A 16,935-nucleotide genomic window follows, 5' to 3' on the forward strand; every position below is an offset into this window, starting at 1 on the left:
TTTGACATAGCACCATTTAAGATTCTGAGGGTGCGATGTAATGAAACAACTGCTACATTAGACTTGTGCGCTCTGTTGTTACCAATATGTATTTATTGTTCCAGATGTGAACCACTATTATTCACCAAATACGATCCCCTGGGAGCAGATATAGTGCCTGAAGTCTTTCCTGGTGATGTCGCATCATGGTCCACCCCTGATGAAGAGGGTAACATGTGTGGTGGGGATGTTGATTCAACCCTGCCCGCCCAAGCGTCCAAGCTCCTGTGCCCTTACGAGCGAGTTACCTGTTTGGAAATAGTTATGCAACTGACCCAATGTAAAATAGTGATGGCTATGTTGATGAAGAGCTTGAGCTTCCTGTCGTGTGGGTAAGTAAACTATTCTCCCTTGCCTCGCTTGGGATTCTGATGGAAATTATAAGAGAACTTACTTGGTGGAAATGTAGAATGAAGACGAACTAAGATCACTAATACATGGCTACACCTATCCAACAAAATAACATGACTTAACATTTTTCAACAGATTCGAACCCTGAGTTCTCCTGGTAAAAAAAGAAAGAAAGATGTTTAATAGAGGTTAAATTAACAATGTAATAATAAAATGTGAGTGTTCCCACTACACACGACACGATTTTTTTCCCAAACGACAAGTGGGAACGGGCCTTAACACCAATGATTTTAGTGATTTCATGTGACCATTCATTATTTCAGGGGTTCCCAAGCAGACCTGACGAGCGGTCTGAAAGCAATCGGTTTATCCAACATCAAAACCATTGTCTCCCTCATGCAACTGATCGCGTGCGGCAAAACCCCGTACACGTCTGTACTCAGCTTTAACAAGGAAACAAGAATCCCGCGGGATGACATTATGCAGGATACGTCCACACGATCTTGTCTGAAGGATTTATCCCAGGCGGTGCTTCTGCTGGCTGACACGGACTCGGAAACCGGCAAAATATTGATTGAAATGTGTTCCAAAGTAAGAATGGAGATAGTAGTAGGTGCTTATTTATATTTGTATTGTCAAACGACTGCTTTACTTCTCAAGGATGATCATAACACCTAAAGAAGTCAAAGAAATCAGTCCTGAAAGAACCTTGGTTTTCGTAAGAAGTCTAGGGCTCTTCTAGATAACTAAAGGGAAAGTCACAAAAGTTCGAACAAGGTTGCAGTGACATAGGGCGTTTATTATGGCCGATGGCCCTACTTATACCAATACTTATATTGGTCGAATGAGACTAAAGATTTTCGTGGGTTTCAGTTCTATTCTATCTCAGTTATCAGTCTTATTTGGTCAGGATAAACTATTTTTGAGGTCAATTTCCGAGCTGTTCGAAGATAAAATTCAATGCTCTTGGATACTTTTGAACTCACTACCTCTTAACTGAGCTAACAAGGACGGAGTGATCAAGATATGTACTAATTGCAATTTTTGCTCTAAGGTAGTAATGAAGGTACTGATCAAAGATATTTTGAACTTGTGAGTTTTAAATAAATCTCTCGTGTATCCATGTTTGCTGATTTTGTTTTCAGGACGTATACGACATAGCCAGTGGTAAGAAGGCTGGGGATGATCCAAACTTGGTAGTGTCCAAATCTCTGGTACACTTGCTCACTTCCAACCTTCATCTTCTCTCCAAAGTCAGCAAAGGTAAGGATTTTTCTTAGACCAAACTTTGGATTTTTTTCTGTCCCAGCATGATAAACAAGGTATATTCTATTCTGTTTATTTCAGAAGACCCAGACGCTTCTCCACCAGGCACAGGTCCTCTCCATCTCTCTCTAGACCGTCACTACTCTCTCACTCTACTCGACTCTTTGGCGGCTTGTGTTCTCTCCAAACACATTAACCATAGGAGCAAAGGCGCCCTGTTGAAACAGTGGGCGGCTCAACAGCTAGTCAAATGTTTAAGCACCACTAGCTCTCCTAGTGGCCGTATGCTCACTAGCGCCAGTGTTTCGCCTGGTGGTCGGAGCGGGAACTTGTTGGACTTTGCCGGGGTCATTGCCCCGTGTGAGCTGAGGAGTGTTCAAGGGCATGATGATCGAGTGACGAGCGTTGTGTACAATAGAGCGAAGAATATCATTGTGTCCAGGTAAGAGATTTTTATGGATTAATTTTTGGCCTTCCAAAACGACTTGAAGTCAGGTTGGATTAACGAGTTCAATTCATGTTTTCACAGCGAATTATCTAATTTCGTTCATTCTCCGTAGACAAAAAGCTCTCTCTGAGGCTTAGGTGTAGGGGCAAAAAGCCCCAAAACATGAGTTAAACTCATACGAATCTAAGAATCTTAATTTGGGGTTCTTTTCCATGAGAACTTAAGCAACTCTAATGGTGATTCTAATTCAGGTTCTTTGGGGAGGTCTATTAATCAAGGAAAGGCATTTGTGACGAGCTTGAACACAATTTTAATTCCCTTAAACCTTGTTCAATTCAATTCAAGTTTTTATTGCGTTATTTAATACATTAAACGGTACACAATTTACAAAAATACTGGGAGGATTCATTTATTATTAATGAATATTTATTTATTTCTTCTCTTCCACAGTGGTTTCGAAGGTACAGTGCGGGTATGGACCGTGTCTCTATCTAACCTGAGTCTCACTCATACATTCCTCTGTGAGGATTTACTGGGTGTGACGTATTCCGGTCTGGTGTGTTCAGCCAGTGGTCATAGAATCGCTGTGTTCAGAGAAAACAGGGTGCATGTGTGGATATTGCAGGACAAAACCAGCGGCAGGTACGTAAAACCATCGGCAGGTACGGAAAACCATCGGCAGGTACGCAAAACCATCGGCTGGTTCGTAAAACCATCGGCAGGTACGGGCAGGTTCTCCTTATACATATGTTCCTGGTCAACTACTCATATTTCCTATTGTTTATTCCTGTAGTTCTCCGTGGCCGAGTAGGTATCACTATTCTTTGCACACCGGAGGTCCCGGGTTCGATTTCTGGTGGGGTGGAAAAAATTTCGGCTCTATGCTTGGAATCAGGGTGTACTTCTTAGCCTCGTGAAAACGGGTCCACACATTATCCTCATGAGCCCGATTGAGCCCAAAATCTAATGAGACCTTCTTACATAATATGTACCTGGAATAATGATTCATTTTCATTTTATTTTTACAAATTAACGGGCAGAGCCCATGTATTCGATTCGATTCATCCATTCGATCATAATGTATGTAATTAATAAATGACACCAAACCATTTCCAGTGGCGTGGTTCACGAGGTGTACAGTGGGAAGTCCCCAGTGTCGACGATGTGTTTTGCTCAGACCCCGCGAGTAACATCAGGGGCGGATAACAAGGGGGAAGTGCTCGTCGTGGCGTATCGCGAAGGAGAGGTGATGAAACTGGAGGTGGATGGGAGCAGCATTGTTGCCTCTGAAATGGGGAGTGCCGGGATGCCTTCATGTGAGTGGTCCATTCCCTTGTAATGTAGTTAAGATTAAACTCGGTTTAATTTTAACTCTCGGATTCAATTTGATTGGTTGATTTAAAAAAAAAAAAAAAAAAAAAAAAAAATCCCAATCAGATTGCTTAATCCGAGAGTTAAACTTAAACGGAGTTTAAACTCACATTGTGGCCCCGGGGGTTAGTTTTTTAGTGAACTGTGAGTCTCAAACTCAGCACAAAATAAATAATGGCAAAGAATATAAAGATCTCTTGGAATTTCATCCTCATTATTGTTTGAAAATTTGACCGGCAACCGGCAAATAGTAGTCTTTCCCTTAATGCTGGGATAAAGGGACTCTGGTCCCATTCGAGCAGTATAAATAAGAACTGCTATTACTAAACTTTCTTACTAATACCAATACTTGCTATAACCAATCAGGATCTTATCTTACTAATACCAATACTTGCTATAACTAATCAGGATCTTATCTTATTTCAGCATGGGTGTCCCACATTAGCTGGCAGAATGAGGATACCTGCTTTGCTCTAGGCTTCTCCAGTGGCTATGTCAAACTGGGACACTTGTGTAACCTCAACAAATTTGTCACCATTATGGCCCACCAGGTAATTTAGATTCTTCTTTTTTGTGTTGATAGAGTATTAACGTCTAATGTCTGGCTTAAGGACTTTAAATAGGGAATAGACCGGCTTAGTCTGGCTGGGGGACTTTAAACAGGGAGGATACCAGCCTGTAATTTTAGGCTGGTAGCGTCTGCCTTGGAGCCTTTTAAGCGTTGGGTCGTGGGTTCGATTCCCGCCCGGGGTAATTTTATCCTAAAGTCCTAAACGGATAAGTTTCGTTGCGCAACGGCTGACTTTCTCCTATCATGTTTTCGTTAAGGCCGATGAGACCTTAATGTCCTGTAGGTAATGTAATTTAAATGAGAGTGTTCCCACTACACACGACACGATGTTTTTCCGAACGACACAAAATGTCCTTGTAGGCAATGCAATAAATAGTGTTCCCACTACACACGACACGATTTTTTTTTCGAACGACAAGTGGGAACGGGCCTTTACAGTTCCCTCTCAAATTTTAACCCTTTTCTCACCGTTTTGCCGTTCCCAGAACGCCATTCTGGATCTACAGTGGGATTCGAGCGGCATTTGCCTAGCAACGTGCGGCGCGGGGGATCAATTTGTGCGGCTCTGGATGCGAGGGGAACATGGTCGGCACATACAACACGCGCTGCCCTGTGAGAAGCAGGAAGGAGGAGAGGCTGAGAGTGATGAACCAGTGAGACTCAAGTGGGCGCCTCATTCCCCTAGTAAGTACTGGAAAGTCCCTATACTCGCATAGAACTCCAAGTATTGGTAACGTATCAATGACAACTAATAATAATAATAGACTCTTGAGTGAAAGGTAACTTCTAGGCTTGTTTAACGCCAGGGACGTTCTCTACCACCTAGCCCTTTAGTGCTCCATTATTAAGTAGTCAAATTCTCAAATAAAGAAGGATAAAATTCCATGCCTGGGCTTTGATCGAAGCCACGCCCTCCTGTTTACCAGGGGAGCGTCTTGACTACTATGCCACCGAGGCAGGTTTTAACACCCACTTTTTCTCTCCCCAGACAAAACCCCTTCACTGCTCTGTGTGGGTACTGCCCGGGGTAAAATCAACGTATGGCTCATACAGGACCAGCCTACCCTGTTTCATTCCCTGCAAGGACATCTGTATCTCGCTATCAATTCGTTGGCAATCAGTGAAACAGGCCTCCTCCTTGCTTCTGGATGCACGAAGGGATCCAATGGTAAGATTTTTTCCTTTTTGTTTTCAAGTTAAGCAAGGTCTTTGTACTGAATTTTTACTGATACATGTATTATTTTTTAACCCATCAAATATACGAGACCTTGTTTAGACTGCTGGGGTAAAGGGACTTTGAATTCAGTCCTATTCGGGGCAGTATAAACAAGGTCTATTCTATTCTAAGATTCTGTTGATGATCAAAAGCCACAGCCAAAACATGTAGATTCCTATAACCTCGTAGCATGCCTATCCCTCATCAGAACGGCGTCAAGAGACACAATACTTCTCATTTGGGTGCCAGGTCAACACGAAAACACCAGAAAGTAACCCCTTGAAATATTTGTAATCGAAAAACGAGTGCAAATTTTTGTCGACGCTGGGATTTGAACCCGGGAGCTTCTGCATGACAAGCAAGTGCGGTTACCACTAGGCTAACAGTGCCCCCAATTTTAATTGAAAGAGCTTCATTTCTGTACTACATAAATGTCACAAACAAAGTGTGTGAAAATAAAGAGAATTTCCACATCTTTCACGTAGCTTATAAAATATTTGTCTCTTCCAAGGTATCATCAATCTATGGTCACTCAGAGATGGTACCCTAATGAATACCCACGCCTGTTCACTCAAAGGCACCATACAGAGACTAGAGTGGATTGACAACGTTGGAGTGGCAGCCTGTCTGTCCAGATCCAAGGTAAAATATTATTACTATTATTATTGTAATGAATTAAATTGAAGCACGCCTGCCTTGTAAGGCCTAGGTCGTGGGTTCAATGCCTGCCCAGGGAACTTTATACTGAACAGTTAAAGTTCGTTCGCGGAATGGCTGGCTTTCTCCTATCCTGTCTTCTCTCTTCAAATTTGGAACTATAAGACCTGGATATGGGCAATAGAATTGAAGTGAACATCAGGCTATAGTGTTTTTACCCTTGGTGTCATATATTATTCCCTATTTATTTTCCAGGACATTTCCATTCTAGTCTACAACGTTCACAATTTCGCCGAGGACCGTCTCATGGCCTACTGTCGAGATTTCCTTCTCAGGCGCGGACTGGGAGGTCTTCAGACTGCCCCTCACTTCAAGAAGTACCTCAAACTGTTGCCGACCCTGATTCGGACTCAGATGGAGTATGAACGAAGTCACGTGATCAGTGGGGATCAGCTGCTACATAGTGATTATCTTAAGGTAACATAAAACAATCTACGAACAACAAAACAGTGATGAAAATTGTGTAAATATATATATATATATTTTTTTCCGCCAAAGAAATGTAAAAAAATGTATCCCGTAAGATGTGGAAAAAGATAAGATCCTGATTAGACTGTAGGGTTAAAGGGACTTCCCAGTCCTATCATACCCATCAGGAAGTGTTTTTCCAGACGGTCATCTGTCCAGATACCAACCACGCAGAACCTTTCTTAACTTCATTGATTCAGAAACTCACTAGTGCGTGAAAACTAGGATTTATTTATTTTTTGTTTTTTATTTATTTATTTATTTTATTTTTTTTTAAGTTTCCATTTATTAATTCTGTATTAATGTGGTTCTCCATTAACGTCGAATTTCATTTTATATTCTAGGTGAATGTAGCCATAGCAACGTTGCTGGGATTAGAGAAGATCCTGTGCTATCAACCTGTGTCTGTGTTCAGTCCTGTGCTAAGCGGAAATGTAGGTAAGTAAAAAGCACTTTTCACACTTACTTACTCCACAGTCTTCACAGACCGCGAGGGTCCTTGCCTTCCCACATGAGCCTTCTCCATTCGCGTCTGTCCTGTGCGGTGCGATGGTCTGCCAATCTTGTCGTATCATATTTCGCAAAAAAAAAGAAAAAATTTAAGAGTTTTCATTTAAGATTTCAAAGTTGATAAGACACGTGTTTTAGCGTTTTTCGAGATTCAAAACCATTCTCGAGATATTTCGAGTGGCTCGTTTTTTTCTATACACCCTGTAGGTGTAGGTTCCTGGTTCCTTGGTTCGATACTATGCATTTAAGGTATTTGTGTGTCATTTTGGTTTCAGTGTCTGAATGGCAATGGTTACATCTCCTCAGTGTTGCATATCGTACTGCCCAGTCTCTCGTTACTAGGAGTAAACTACCTGAAGATTTCCTTGCCTTGAATGAAGCAGAGTCGGGTAAGTCACAGTAATTCCTGTTTGTGGTATTTACTTCACTGGGTGTTGACTAGGTTGTCATGTCTCAACACCCCGATGAACTCCAGCCACCTAAAGTCCAGCAATAACATTGTGGAAAACTGACTGGAAATCGAATTAGGAAGCTTTTTTCACTCCCATCATATGCATAACAGCCTTGTGGTTTCTATTTATTTCAGAAGAGAACAGCGAACTATCTTCAGTTGCTGTAGACAACCCAGCCTGGTCCCTAACAGGTGACGAACAGTTGATGCATTGGGCGGTGGCATGTCCGGGCGATTGGCTCCTGGGGGCCTCCTCTGACGTCTATATGTTCGGCTCTAGGCGACACGGCCAACAGGGGGAACCTGGTAAGAACAGTTTGCATTGGCGGTAATACACAGGATGTTTGTTACTTCAACCTTCCACTCAAGGGTTTCAACTTATCTCGGTAACAGTGGTGAAAACAGAAATATGGAGATCGTTAATCAAGTGTAGACTACATATCTATGTATTAAACTAACCTTAATAGCTCAAGAGTCTCCAGGTGCACCTCCAAGGTGGAAGAGATCCAGGAGATTCCTGTTACTTGAAAGATCAAGTGACAGGGTCCAAGCCAGAAAATAATAACAATAACGTTGGACTCGTAATCCGAGGGCTGGGGTTGAGTCATAGGAGCGCCATGAAAAATAACGTCACTTTGAGGGGGACTTTTGTAAATAAGCTTTCATACAAATTAATATCTTTTCATATAGGTATGAGCTTGTTTTAAGGTGATAGTCTAAATGAAGCACTACTTATACTTGCGAGTATGTATGTCTATTGAATAATTGAATAGAACACTCCTCCCCCACAGGTGTGAACTGCAGTCCTGTACCAAGCAAAGTTGATTCGTTTACCGGGGCCCAGCAAGTGGTATGCGGACAGAACTGTACGTTTGTTCTTCAGGTGAATGGAAGTGTCCTGTCTTGTGGAGAAGGTAGCTATGGACGTCTGGGTCAAGGACATTCAGATGACCTGCACACGCCCTCCATTATATCCGCCCTGCTTGGTAAGTTTTGTTACGCTAATAGACCTGTTTTTGTCCTCTTTTCACGAGAAAGCAGCTCGACCGTTTTGGATGAAATTTTTTCTGGTTGTTGAGAAGAGTACTGAGGGTGACATAAGCTATTTAAATTTGTCACATTCCATCGTGAGTCAAATGGCGGCGCTTCAAAGTCATGCCTCTTACGCTGTATTGATCCCACTAGTAAATAAAGAAACAAAGTGTAGAATAACAACTTAATAATAATAATCTGGGCAATTGCGTGCTGCTGGCTTCTCTCGTTCCCACTCGGGCCTTTAGGGTCATTTTTCTGTGCGATTTTGCAGTTACCGACCTACTTTTAGTCTCATTCTGAGGGACACCAAGAAGTAGGATATATTATATTCTATTTTTATTCTACTCTATTCTATTCTACTTGCCTACTATGGTTATTTAAATTCTCCCCCCTAGGTTTCATCATAATCAAGGTAGCTACCTCGTGCGGGAGTGACGGGCATAGTCTGGGTTTGGCCGAATCAGGAGAGGTGTTCTCTTGGGGAGATGGGGACTTTGGTAAGCTGGGTCATGGGAATAGTGATCGACAGCGAAGGCCCCGGCAGATCGAAGCCCTGCAAGGACAGCATGCGGTGGATGTAAGTGAAAACTGTTCTGCTTAAAGTTTTTTCTTCACCTTTTCCCGTGTACAGACGGGGTCGGCGTTTTTCGTCAGCCTCTCAATCAGCCCTAACTAGGGTGATTGCTTTGGGGTCCTACTAAGGGCTGAAAAAATGTTGGTTTTCTTTCTTCAGACATAAAGCTTTCCCAGTGACACGCCGACAAAACTGCATTTTTATAATGGCCTACTTACTTATCATGGTTGCAATAGTCCTACACACTGTACTCTATAAACAGGAATTTCGTTAGAAAAGACCCCCATTTCAATGTAATGTAATGTATCTTCGTTTGTTCAGACAATGAAGTTTCCCAGTGCTGTGTCTCTAAAACTGCATTTTAATATGTATTATCATTATCTTCAGCCTTCCTTCAGAAAGCCTTCCTTCCATCCTTCCTTCCTTCAGAAAGCCAGGCAGCCTTCCTTCAGAAAGACCCTACATTGTCTCTCCCTAAAAGGGCGCTCCCATCTCTTAGCCTTAGCTTAGCTCATCTTTCAATAAGTTATTCTGAATATTTCAATGAAACTCTGTTTCGTGTTAATATAGGCCGGGTGGCGCTTCGAATTCTTGACGTTTCCAGCACGCTTGATTTGATTTCGTGCACAGAAAAATGTTGATATTATTTTTGATCCTTAAATTTCAAATTTTTCCTCATTTCAGGTGCACTACAGACTGCATGAGATGGACACGGCAGTAGCCTGTATTCGTGAAGGCATGGCTCGTATCATCCCCGTACCTCTACTCAGTCTTATGACGTCATCACATCTAGAACAACTAGTCTGCGGAGAACCTCACATCTCCCTGTCCCTATTGAAACAAATAGTTCGGTATCGAGATCTGGATGAGAACCATATCCTGGTCCGATGGATGTGGGAGGTGTTGGATAGCTTCTCACATAACGAGCGGGTGCTGTTCATGCGATTTGTGTCGGGCCGATCCCGGCTGCCTGCTAATCTAGCAGACCTTTCCCAACGATTCCAGGTAGGTACAGCTTTTAATATTTTTGAGTTTTGATATGCATTTTCGCAGGAAGACCCTTCAATATCTCTCCCCAAAAAAGTACCCAAACCCAACTCTTAACATTCTTAAGCAGCGCGCACACATGCAACATTCGTAAGCAGCGCGCACACATACAACATTCTTAAGCAGAGCGCACACATACAACATTCTTAAGCAGAGCGCACACATATTTCTGCCTCCCTCGGTGGCGTAGTGGTCAAGACGCTCGCCTGGTAAACAGGAGGGCTTGGGTTCAATCGTAGCCGAGACATGGAATTTTATCCTCACTAATTTGAGATTTTGACCACATAATAATAGAGCACTAAGGGTTAGATGGTAGAGAACGCCTCCGGCATTAACCGCGCCTAGTTACCTTATATTCAAAAGTCTCCGTTCCGACTAGTTTTTTTCGTAGAAGCATGCATATTAAGTATGTTTTTGATTCGAGTCGGAAAGACGTTCGGGTGTTCGGGACCGCGCAGCTTTAACATATTTTCCAGTAAGTTATTCAACAGATTTGGATTTCGTGTGTTATCAGGTGATGAAAGTGGACCGCTGTATTGATGGACTGCCCACAGCCCAAACCTGCTTCTTCCAACTTAGACTGCCCAACTATTCGTCCAAAGAAGTGATGGCCGAGAAGCTACGATATGCCATTAACAATTGCAAGAGTATAGACATGGACAACTACATGCTGGCTAGGAACAATGAGTTCGCCAGCACTGATGATGAGACCTACTAGATTTCTACTACCAATTTCTACCTATCTACCAATCAGTTTCTACCGTCTGTTTTTACCAATTAGATTAGGAAAATGAGGAATAAGAGGAAGAAAAGGTGGAAAGATTGTGTGAATCAACAAGACCTGGGTGAGGAAAACTACCAATTTCTACCTATCTACATTCAGTTTCTACCGTCTGTTTCTACCAATTAGATTAGGAAAATGAGGAATTAGAGGAAGAAAAGGTGGAAAGATTGTGTGAATCAACAAGACCTGGGTGAGGAAAATTTATCATGAGGTACGCAATAGGGCTGCCTGGAAGAGACTGACAAGAAACGCCGACCCTGTTTAAATAGGAAAAGGCTAGGAAGAAGAAGAAGAAGATTAGAGGAAAATGACCTACTTAATGTTCAGTTTCTGATAATCGCGAACCAGGGGTTAGAGGTAAAATACACATTTCTCTTTAAGGTAAGCAAGGACCAAGCTTGACCGGAAGTTCTTGTTGTGTATGATGGTGGTTTCGAACCAGTGTATTTCGGTTTTCCAATATCCAATATTGGCTAGAGTGAATTGATTGCTAACTAGGCTGGCTGAAGTCAGAATAGAGCTCTAGGTTTCTTCAAAAATCGGTCTAGAGGGCGAAGTAACTTAGTGTACTCACTCTGCTTTACTTTCCACTAATGAACATGTCAGACATTTTTCTTCCTTGGAAAATCGTATTTTCCTTTTGAAAACTGAGTTCAGTAAACGTGAACGCTCGTTCTACTGGAAATGGTTGCATGAGCATTTCATCTAAATCTTCCCTTCTCGTTCTATGTTACAGCTGATAGAGTCTCTAGTAGGATTGGAGATACGTAAGGTGTGTTGTGGCTCTCAGGTGACCTTATTCCTGACTTCGACAGGCCGAGTGTTTTCCTGTGGGATAGATCGGTTCAATGCTTTGCCTGACACGGGGAAACTCTGCAACACAGTGCCACAAGAGGTGAGATTTCAACTAGCAGTTTGTTTGCTTCGGGAATCGAACCCGGCACTTTGGAATGCAGTTCCCTATCTTGGGTCTGATTAATTATTTTTTAAACACCTAATTATTACCTATTAATTTTTCAAGATTTTTTTTTTCAATAATTTTCTCTCTCAAAAAAAAATCAAAGTGTTATAAAATCAATAAAAATTTAAATTTATTCCCTTCATATTTAGCGATTGTAATTTTACCAACACCCTCTATAAAATAAAATAATAATGAGCGGAACTAGCGGAAGACATGTTATAAAAGAGGGGGACATGCTACAAGCACATCCCATCATGAGAACACACCCCACCCCGTATAATGTTCACTGGAGTAGCGATGACCTTGAATAACCTCTCTCTACTTCATGTGTAGTGGGTCTCACAGCGTCTCTCAGATTTATATATGGTTAACATCGCGCTCCTCCTCAACCAGCCCTCGTGGCCTAGTGGATAAGGCATCGGACTTCTAATCCGAGGATCGTGGGTTCGAATCCCATCGAGGGTGATCTTTTTGTACTTTTTAGGAGCAATATTCCTTCTCGCCGTTTCTTATTATTTTGATTTTTTCACCTTTGATGCTTTAATTCTTTAATAGGTATTTTTGTTGGTGTTTTTTTTTTTTTTTTTTTTTTTTTTTTTTTTTTTTTTTTTTTTTTTTTTTTTTTTTTTTTTTTTTTTTCATTATTATTTTTATGTTATGTTTATGATCTTTTTCATCACCTCATATCATAATACCACTTCATGCATGAAGTCGGTTTCAGATTCAACTCCTACTTCACCATTTATTTGTGTACTTTAATCACAAATAGCTGTCGCATTAAAACTTGGAATTAATTAATTTAAAACCGAACTTTGAAAATTAATTTAAAACTCGATTTGTTTGTTCATTTCCCACAGATCCCTGCATTCAAAAACATTCACATTGTGGACATATCGGTGGGAACAGAGCACGTCCTAGCTGTGAGCAATACAGGCCAAGTGTTTGCCTGGGGCAATAATTCCGATGCTCAACTAGGTCTGGGCAATCAGATCAACTATAGGGAACCTCAGCTTGTGTTGGCACTCAGCAATAAGAATATTCGACAGGTAAATGAGTTTTATACTCACTCTTAAATACTGCCAATATTTAGTACATTACCTATCTATTAAAATGGCTAATCGGATTAATCAATTGCTTCTTTTTTACAGTTTTTTTCCCTCTCTCTCTCTCTCTCCCTCTCTCTCCCTCCCTCCTTATACCTCGCTATATTCGTCTAAGACAGGATAGGAGAAAGCCATCCTTTCAGAGGACGAAACTCTGTTTGGGATAAAATCTGCCCCAGGCGTTAATCGAACTCGCAACCTAGCGCTTACAAGGCAGACTCCAAGCTAACTAGTCCAGTATGATTGAATAATTTCCCTGTTTCATATTCCAGGTTTCGGCCGGGCGATCTCACTCGGCGGCATGGACCGCCCCTCCCCTCCCTCCCCACACCCCAGGTCACACCCCCTCCTCCTCCCTACGTCTCGGTCTCCCTCAGGACATTCCCGACCATTACGGGCACCTGCAGAACAAACCCTTGCCCCTGATTCGGGCCAGACTCAAGCTACTGAACAGGTTCTCGGATCTGATCTACCAGGTGGTGCGACTGCTTCCTTTAGGCAACGTGGTAAGTTGATGTGTTGATGATGCTCATTTTATGAAAGCTAAGTACGCAAGGAAAATAATAATGAGAGATTGATTTTGTTCTTTATTTTTTGCAATAATATTTCCATTGAAAATAGAAATAGAGCCAACTAAAAACGGCATTTTGTAGACAAGTATATAAACTTTAAGTTCGTACCAACAAACGTGTATTTGCTGAAGATGCCTAGGGCTGCACAGAAAAGCCTAGGCCAGCCACTCACTATCAGGTAGACCTGGACCTTTTCAGCCGTATCTGTCAGGTCTACCTGATAGCATTACTCAGGAGAGCGATTTTCTAAGTATGGGTCATGCTGAAGGCACTGTTTCTTCGAATGAGTGTATTTCTTTCATTGGTGTGTCTAATTTAGTCTTCAAATTTCTCGTATTTCAGGATCAGGATTGGGTTCAATGTACTCCCTACTCCTGGTTGGTTCATCCCTCACTGAGACCCCTGTTTGCCCCACGTGTATATACGTTGCCCCTGGTGCGAAGTGTTGGCAAAACCATGTTGGTGGGCAAGAATTTTGGACCTAGTGTTACCGTAAGTAGATTTTTTTTTATATAATCAAGCAAGGTCTTTTTGATGTAAACATTTTTATAATTAAAAAAAAAAAAAATGTACCTTGCTACCGCTTTCTTATTACTTCTACGGACATTCTTTGACATCCATGCCTATCCATGAACGGAAAAGTTGGTTGGAAAATTTCCGCCCTGGCCGGGATTCGAACCCAGCACCTCCAGGTCGAGAGCCAGTGCTCTTGACCACTCGGCCACAGAGGTGGGCCAAATTATATTAATGATCTGTTTTACTAATAATACCCTTGTTACTTTCTATTACTACAGTTATAGCGAAGCTATACCAGTATTTTTGTGTTTGTTTTAGGTGCGACGTCTGACTACCAAATCCAAGCAGACGGTGAAGCCCATCTTCGCTCAGATATCTCGGCAAGTGGTCAAAATGAAGGGGTCGGACCTACGTCTCCCGTCGCGGGCCTGGAAAGTTAAGCTACTGGGGGAAGGAGCGGACGATGCAGGTGGCGTGTTCGATGACACCATCACGGAGATGTGTGGTGAGCTGTTGAGCGGTGCGGTGCCACTGTTGGTGCGAACACCGAACGGTGTGGCGGACACGGGATATAATCGGGACCGATATATACTCAATCCGGACCTGAGCGAGTCACTGCAGAGTCTGATGCATTTCAAATTCCTGGGTGAGTGAAACTCTTTTATTCTTTTTTGAAGAGGTTTAACAGAATATATTTTCTCAAATACCTACAGTGTAAAAAAAAAAAAATAGAGGGAACGGTAGCAATGGAGGTGTTATCTCGAAGGGAGAAGTTGGACGGGATAGGAGAAAGCCAGCCGTTTTCGAGAGCGAACCTCATCTGTTTATAATAAAGTTCACCGCGAGCTGGAATCGAACCCGTGATCTAGCGCTTCGAGGACAGTATAAAATGAGCAAACTGAGCGTTATTACTCGTATTCTTGTATATTCTCTCTTCCTAGCAGTATAAATGAAGTATATTTATTCTATTCATCTATTGTAAATCTGCACCTAAAGTAAAATGTGATATATCCAATTGTTCGTCAGGTATTCTATTCGGCGTCGCCATTCGGACCAAAAAGCCGCTCCCCCTCCCCCTGTCCCCCCTGGTATGGAAGCTCATCGTTCAGGAACCCGTCACCTTCACGGACCTCGAAGACAACGACACCCTGTATGCGCAAAGTCTGCGCGCTATCCGAGATATTCATCTGTCTGGCGTAACGGAGGCTAACTTCCCGGAGATCATTCCTCTGGAGTGTTTCGAAGGAGCTAGCTGGACGGGCCGCATCACACCGATAGTGACCGGGGGACAGAGTGTGCCCCTTACCTTTGCCAATAGACTGCAATACTATGAGGCTGCCGTAAGTATTATTAGGGTGGGTTTCGCTAACCTTTTTATCCCCTAACAGCCCTGTTAAGCCTATATAAATCAAATGGAACTTAACAGTCCTACTAAGAAAAGAAGAACACAATAACTTTTACTCTTCACAGTTGGGGGAGGGGTTTTTTTATTGTTTATTCAAACAGAATGTTTCGCCATTGCTGGCATCATCAGTGTAAACTGTAAAAAATTGCACATAAGAAAAAGAAAGCTAACAAAAAAGGGGAACAAATTGACAAATTGACCAGATCAGTAAAAATTTTAAATTTAAATTTGAATAAACAATAAAAAACCCCTCCCCCAACTGTGAAGAGTAAAAGTTATTGTGTTCTTCTTTTCAAGATGAATCTTTCTTTAGTATGCACTCCTTGTTTAATTAAATTCCCCCAGCCAGATTAAGCTGGTCTACTCCCTGTTTAACGTCCTCCAGCCAGACAGGTACTTAGTAATGCTGTGATATCACAAAAGGTGTGAAAAGCCTTGGATTTACCACAAAGGGTTCTATCATGATTTGATTGTTCTCTCTCTCTCTCTCTCTCTCTCTCTCTCTCTCTCTCTCTCTCTCTCTCTCTCCCTCTTCTCTTATTTTGTCTGTATCTTAACATTACATCTAGTTTTTCATATTTTTTAAATTATTTATTGTTTCCAGATTGCCTGTGGGTTCAAGCACAGTGCTGTGGTCACTAGCAATGGCTACCTCTACACGTTCGGTAATGGGGACTATGGTCGGCTGGGACATGGCACTACCATGAACTGGAAAGTGCCCGAGCGTGTTGTAGCACTCAACAAGGTGAGTACATACTACATTCCTCCCCCAAGACATCGTCCTACAATGTATACGTCCTATATGTATACATTTTCCATTGTGAATGGTACTTGCTGATTGTAACTACATATCTTTCGACTTATTGTATCACATCACGTTCATAGTCTTGGTCTTTGGAAATTCTGGTGAAACTCGAAGTAGTGAAAGGGTATTGCTGAGTATCCGTGTTGTTGTAGCGGTGTAGCTGAAACGGGGAAGATTGATGGTCTCTAGGCGAGATTATTTGGCCCGTCCCGAACCGCAGTCGACCATAATGAGGACCTGTGCTTTTCCTTTGAAACATGATACTTAAACACTTTGTAGCCTCCAGCTAGCCAGGCTGGTTAGGGTTTTGGCTGCTCTGATCCCTATTTATAGTCCCACAGCAATACACTGGTCTGCTCAGTGATTCCTGTTTAGGGTCCGCCAGCTAGACCCTGCGAATTCATCTTTTTGAACAATGATTTATTTCCAGGTTCATGTGGAATCAGTATCGTGCGGTCTGAACCACACAGTATGTATTGCTGATAAGGGGAAAGCAGTGTACGCATTTGGCGATGGTGAATATGGAAAGCTAGGGCTGGGAAATACCGGTCTCAAGCCAACGCCGCAGGTAAGATATGAAGTCAAAAAATATTTTTCTTCCAAAAGAGGAAACTGTAGGAAGAGGTTCGATAGAAGGAACTGTAACTGCCAAGGTCTTCGTTCCGAGAATGAACATTATCCGTTCAGGATAAAATCCGCCCCCCGGGGGGGGGGGGGGGGGGGAA

The 16,935-nt window shown here is 42.3% G+C and overlaps 2 protein-coding genes and 1 non-coding gene across 3 annotated transcripts in view; all 3 read left to right on the forward strand.

Moving 5' to 3' along the window:
- LOC103513101 (probable E3 ubiquitin-protein ligase HERC1) overlaps positions 1-16,935 on the forward strand; it is a 36,853-nt gene that overhangs the window by 16,058 nt on the left and 3,860 nt on the right. Inside the window, exons 20-45 of the mRNA XM_026826392.1 lie at positions 105-371; positions 714-981; positions 1,536-1,653; positions 1,738-2,098; positions 2,555-2,746; positions 3,221-3,420; positions 3,902-4,026; positions 4,532-4,730; positions 5,035-5,214; positions 5,774-5,904; positions 6,175-6,396; positions 6,792-6,885; positions 7,233-7,346; positions 7,544-7,714; positions 8,200-8,394; positions 8,839-9,020; positions 9,702-10,022; positions 10,579-10,755; positions 11,585-11,743; positions 12,667-12,855; positions 13,185-13,418; positions 13,827-13,976; positions 14,319-14,646; positions 15,027-15,340; positions 16,010-16,150; positions 16,641-16,774. Of these exons, the coding sequence (XP_026682193.1) occupies positions 105-371; positions 714-981; positions 1,536-1,653; positions 1,738-2,098; positions 2,555-2,746; positions 3,221-3,420; positions 3,902-4,026; positions 4,532-4,730; positions 5,035-5,214; positions 5,774-5,904; positions 6,175-6,396; positions 6,792-6,885; positions 7,233-7,346; positions 7,544-7,714; positions 8,200-8,394; positions 8,839-9,020; positions 9,702-10,022; positions 10,579-10,755; positions 11,585-11,743; positions 12,667-12,855; positions 13,185-13,418; positions 13,827-13,976; positions 14,319-14,646; positions 15,027-15,340; positions 16,010-16,150; positions 16,641-16,774 (5,166 nt within the window). The remainder of the gene's footprint in view (positions 1-104; positions 372-713; positions 982-1,535; positions 1,654-1,737; positions 2,099-2,554; positions 2,747-3,220; positions 3,421-3,901; positions 4,027-4,531; positions 4,731-5,034; positions 5,215-5,773; positions 5,905-6,174; positions 6,397-6,791; positions 6,886-7,232; positions 7,347-7,543; positions 7,715-8,199; positions 8,395-8,838; positions 9,021-9,701; positions 10,023-10,578; positions 10,756-11,584; positions 11,744-12,666; positions 12,856-13,184; positions 13,419-13,826; positions 13,977-14,318; positions 14,647-15,026; positions 15,341-16,009; positions 16,151-16,640; positions 16,775-16,935) is intronic.
- Positions 9,708-11,073, forward strand: LOC103513093 (probable E3 ubiquitin-protein ligase HERC1). The gene is made up of 2 exons (XM_008477901.2): positions 9,708-10,022; positions 10,579-11,073. The coding sequence occupies exons 1-2, from the start codon at positions 9,723-9,725 to the stop codon at positions 10,780-10,782; spliced, it is 504 nt and encodes a 167-aa protein (XP_008476123.1). The 5' UTR covers positions 9,708-9,722; the 3' UTR covers positions 10,783-11,073.
- Trnar-ucu lies at positions 12,202-12,274 on the forward strand. The gene has a single exon. It is a non-coding gene; the product is annotated as a tRNA-Arg (tRNA).

Source organism: Diaphorina citri, unplaced genomic scaffold (assembly GCF_000475195.1).
Source record: "Diaphorina citri unplaced genomic scaffold, Diaci psyllid genome assembly version 1.1 scaffold924, whole genome shotgun sequence".
NCBI classification, from domain to species: domain Eukaryota; kingdom Metazoa; phylum Arthropoda; class Insecta; order Hemiptera; family Psyllidae; genus Diaphorina; species Diaphorina citri.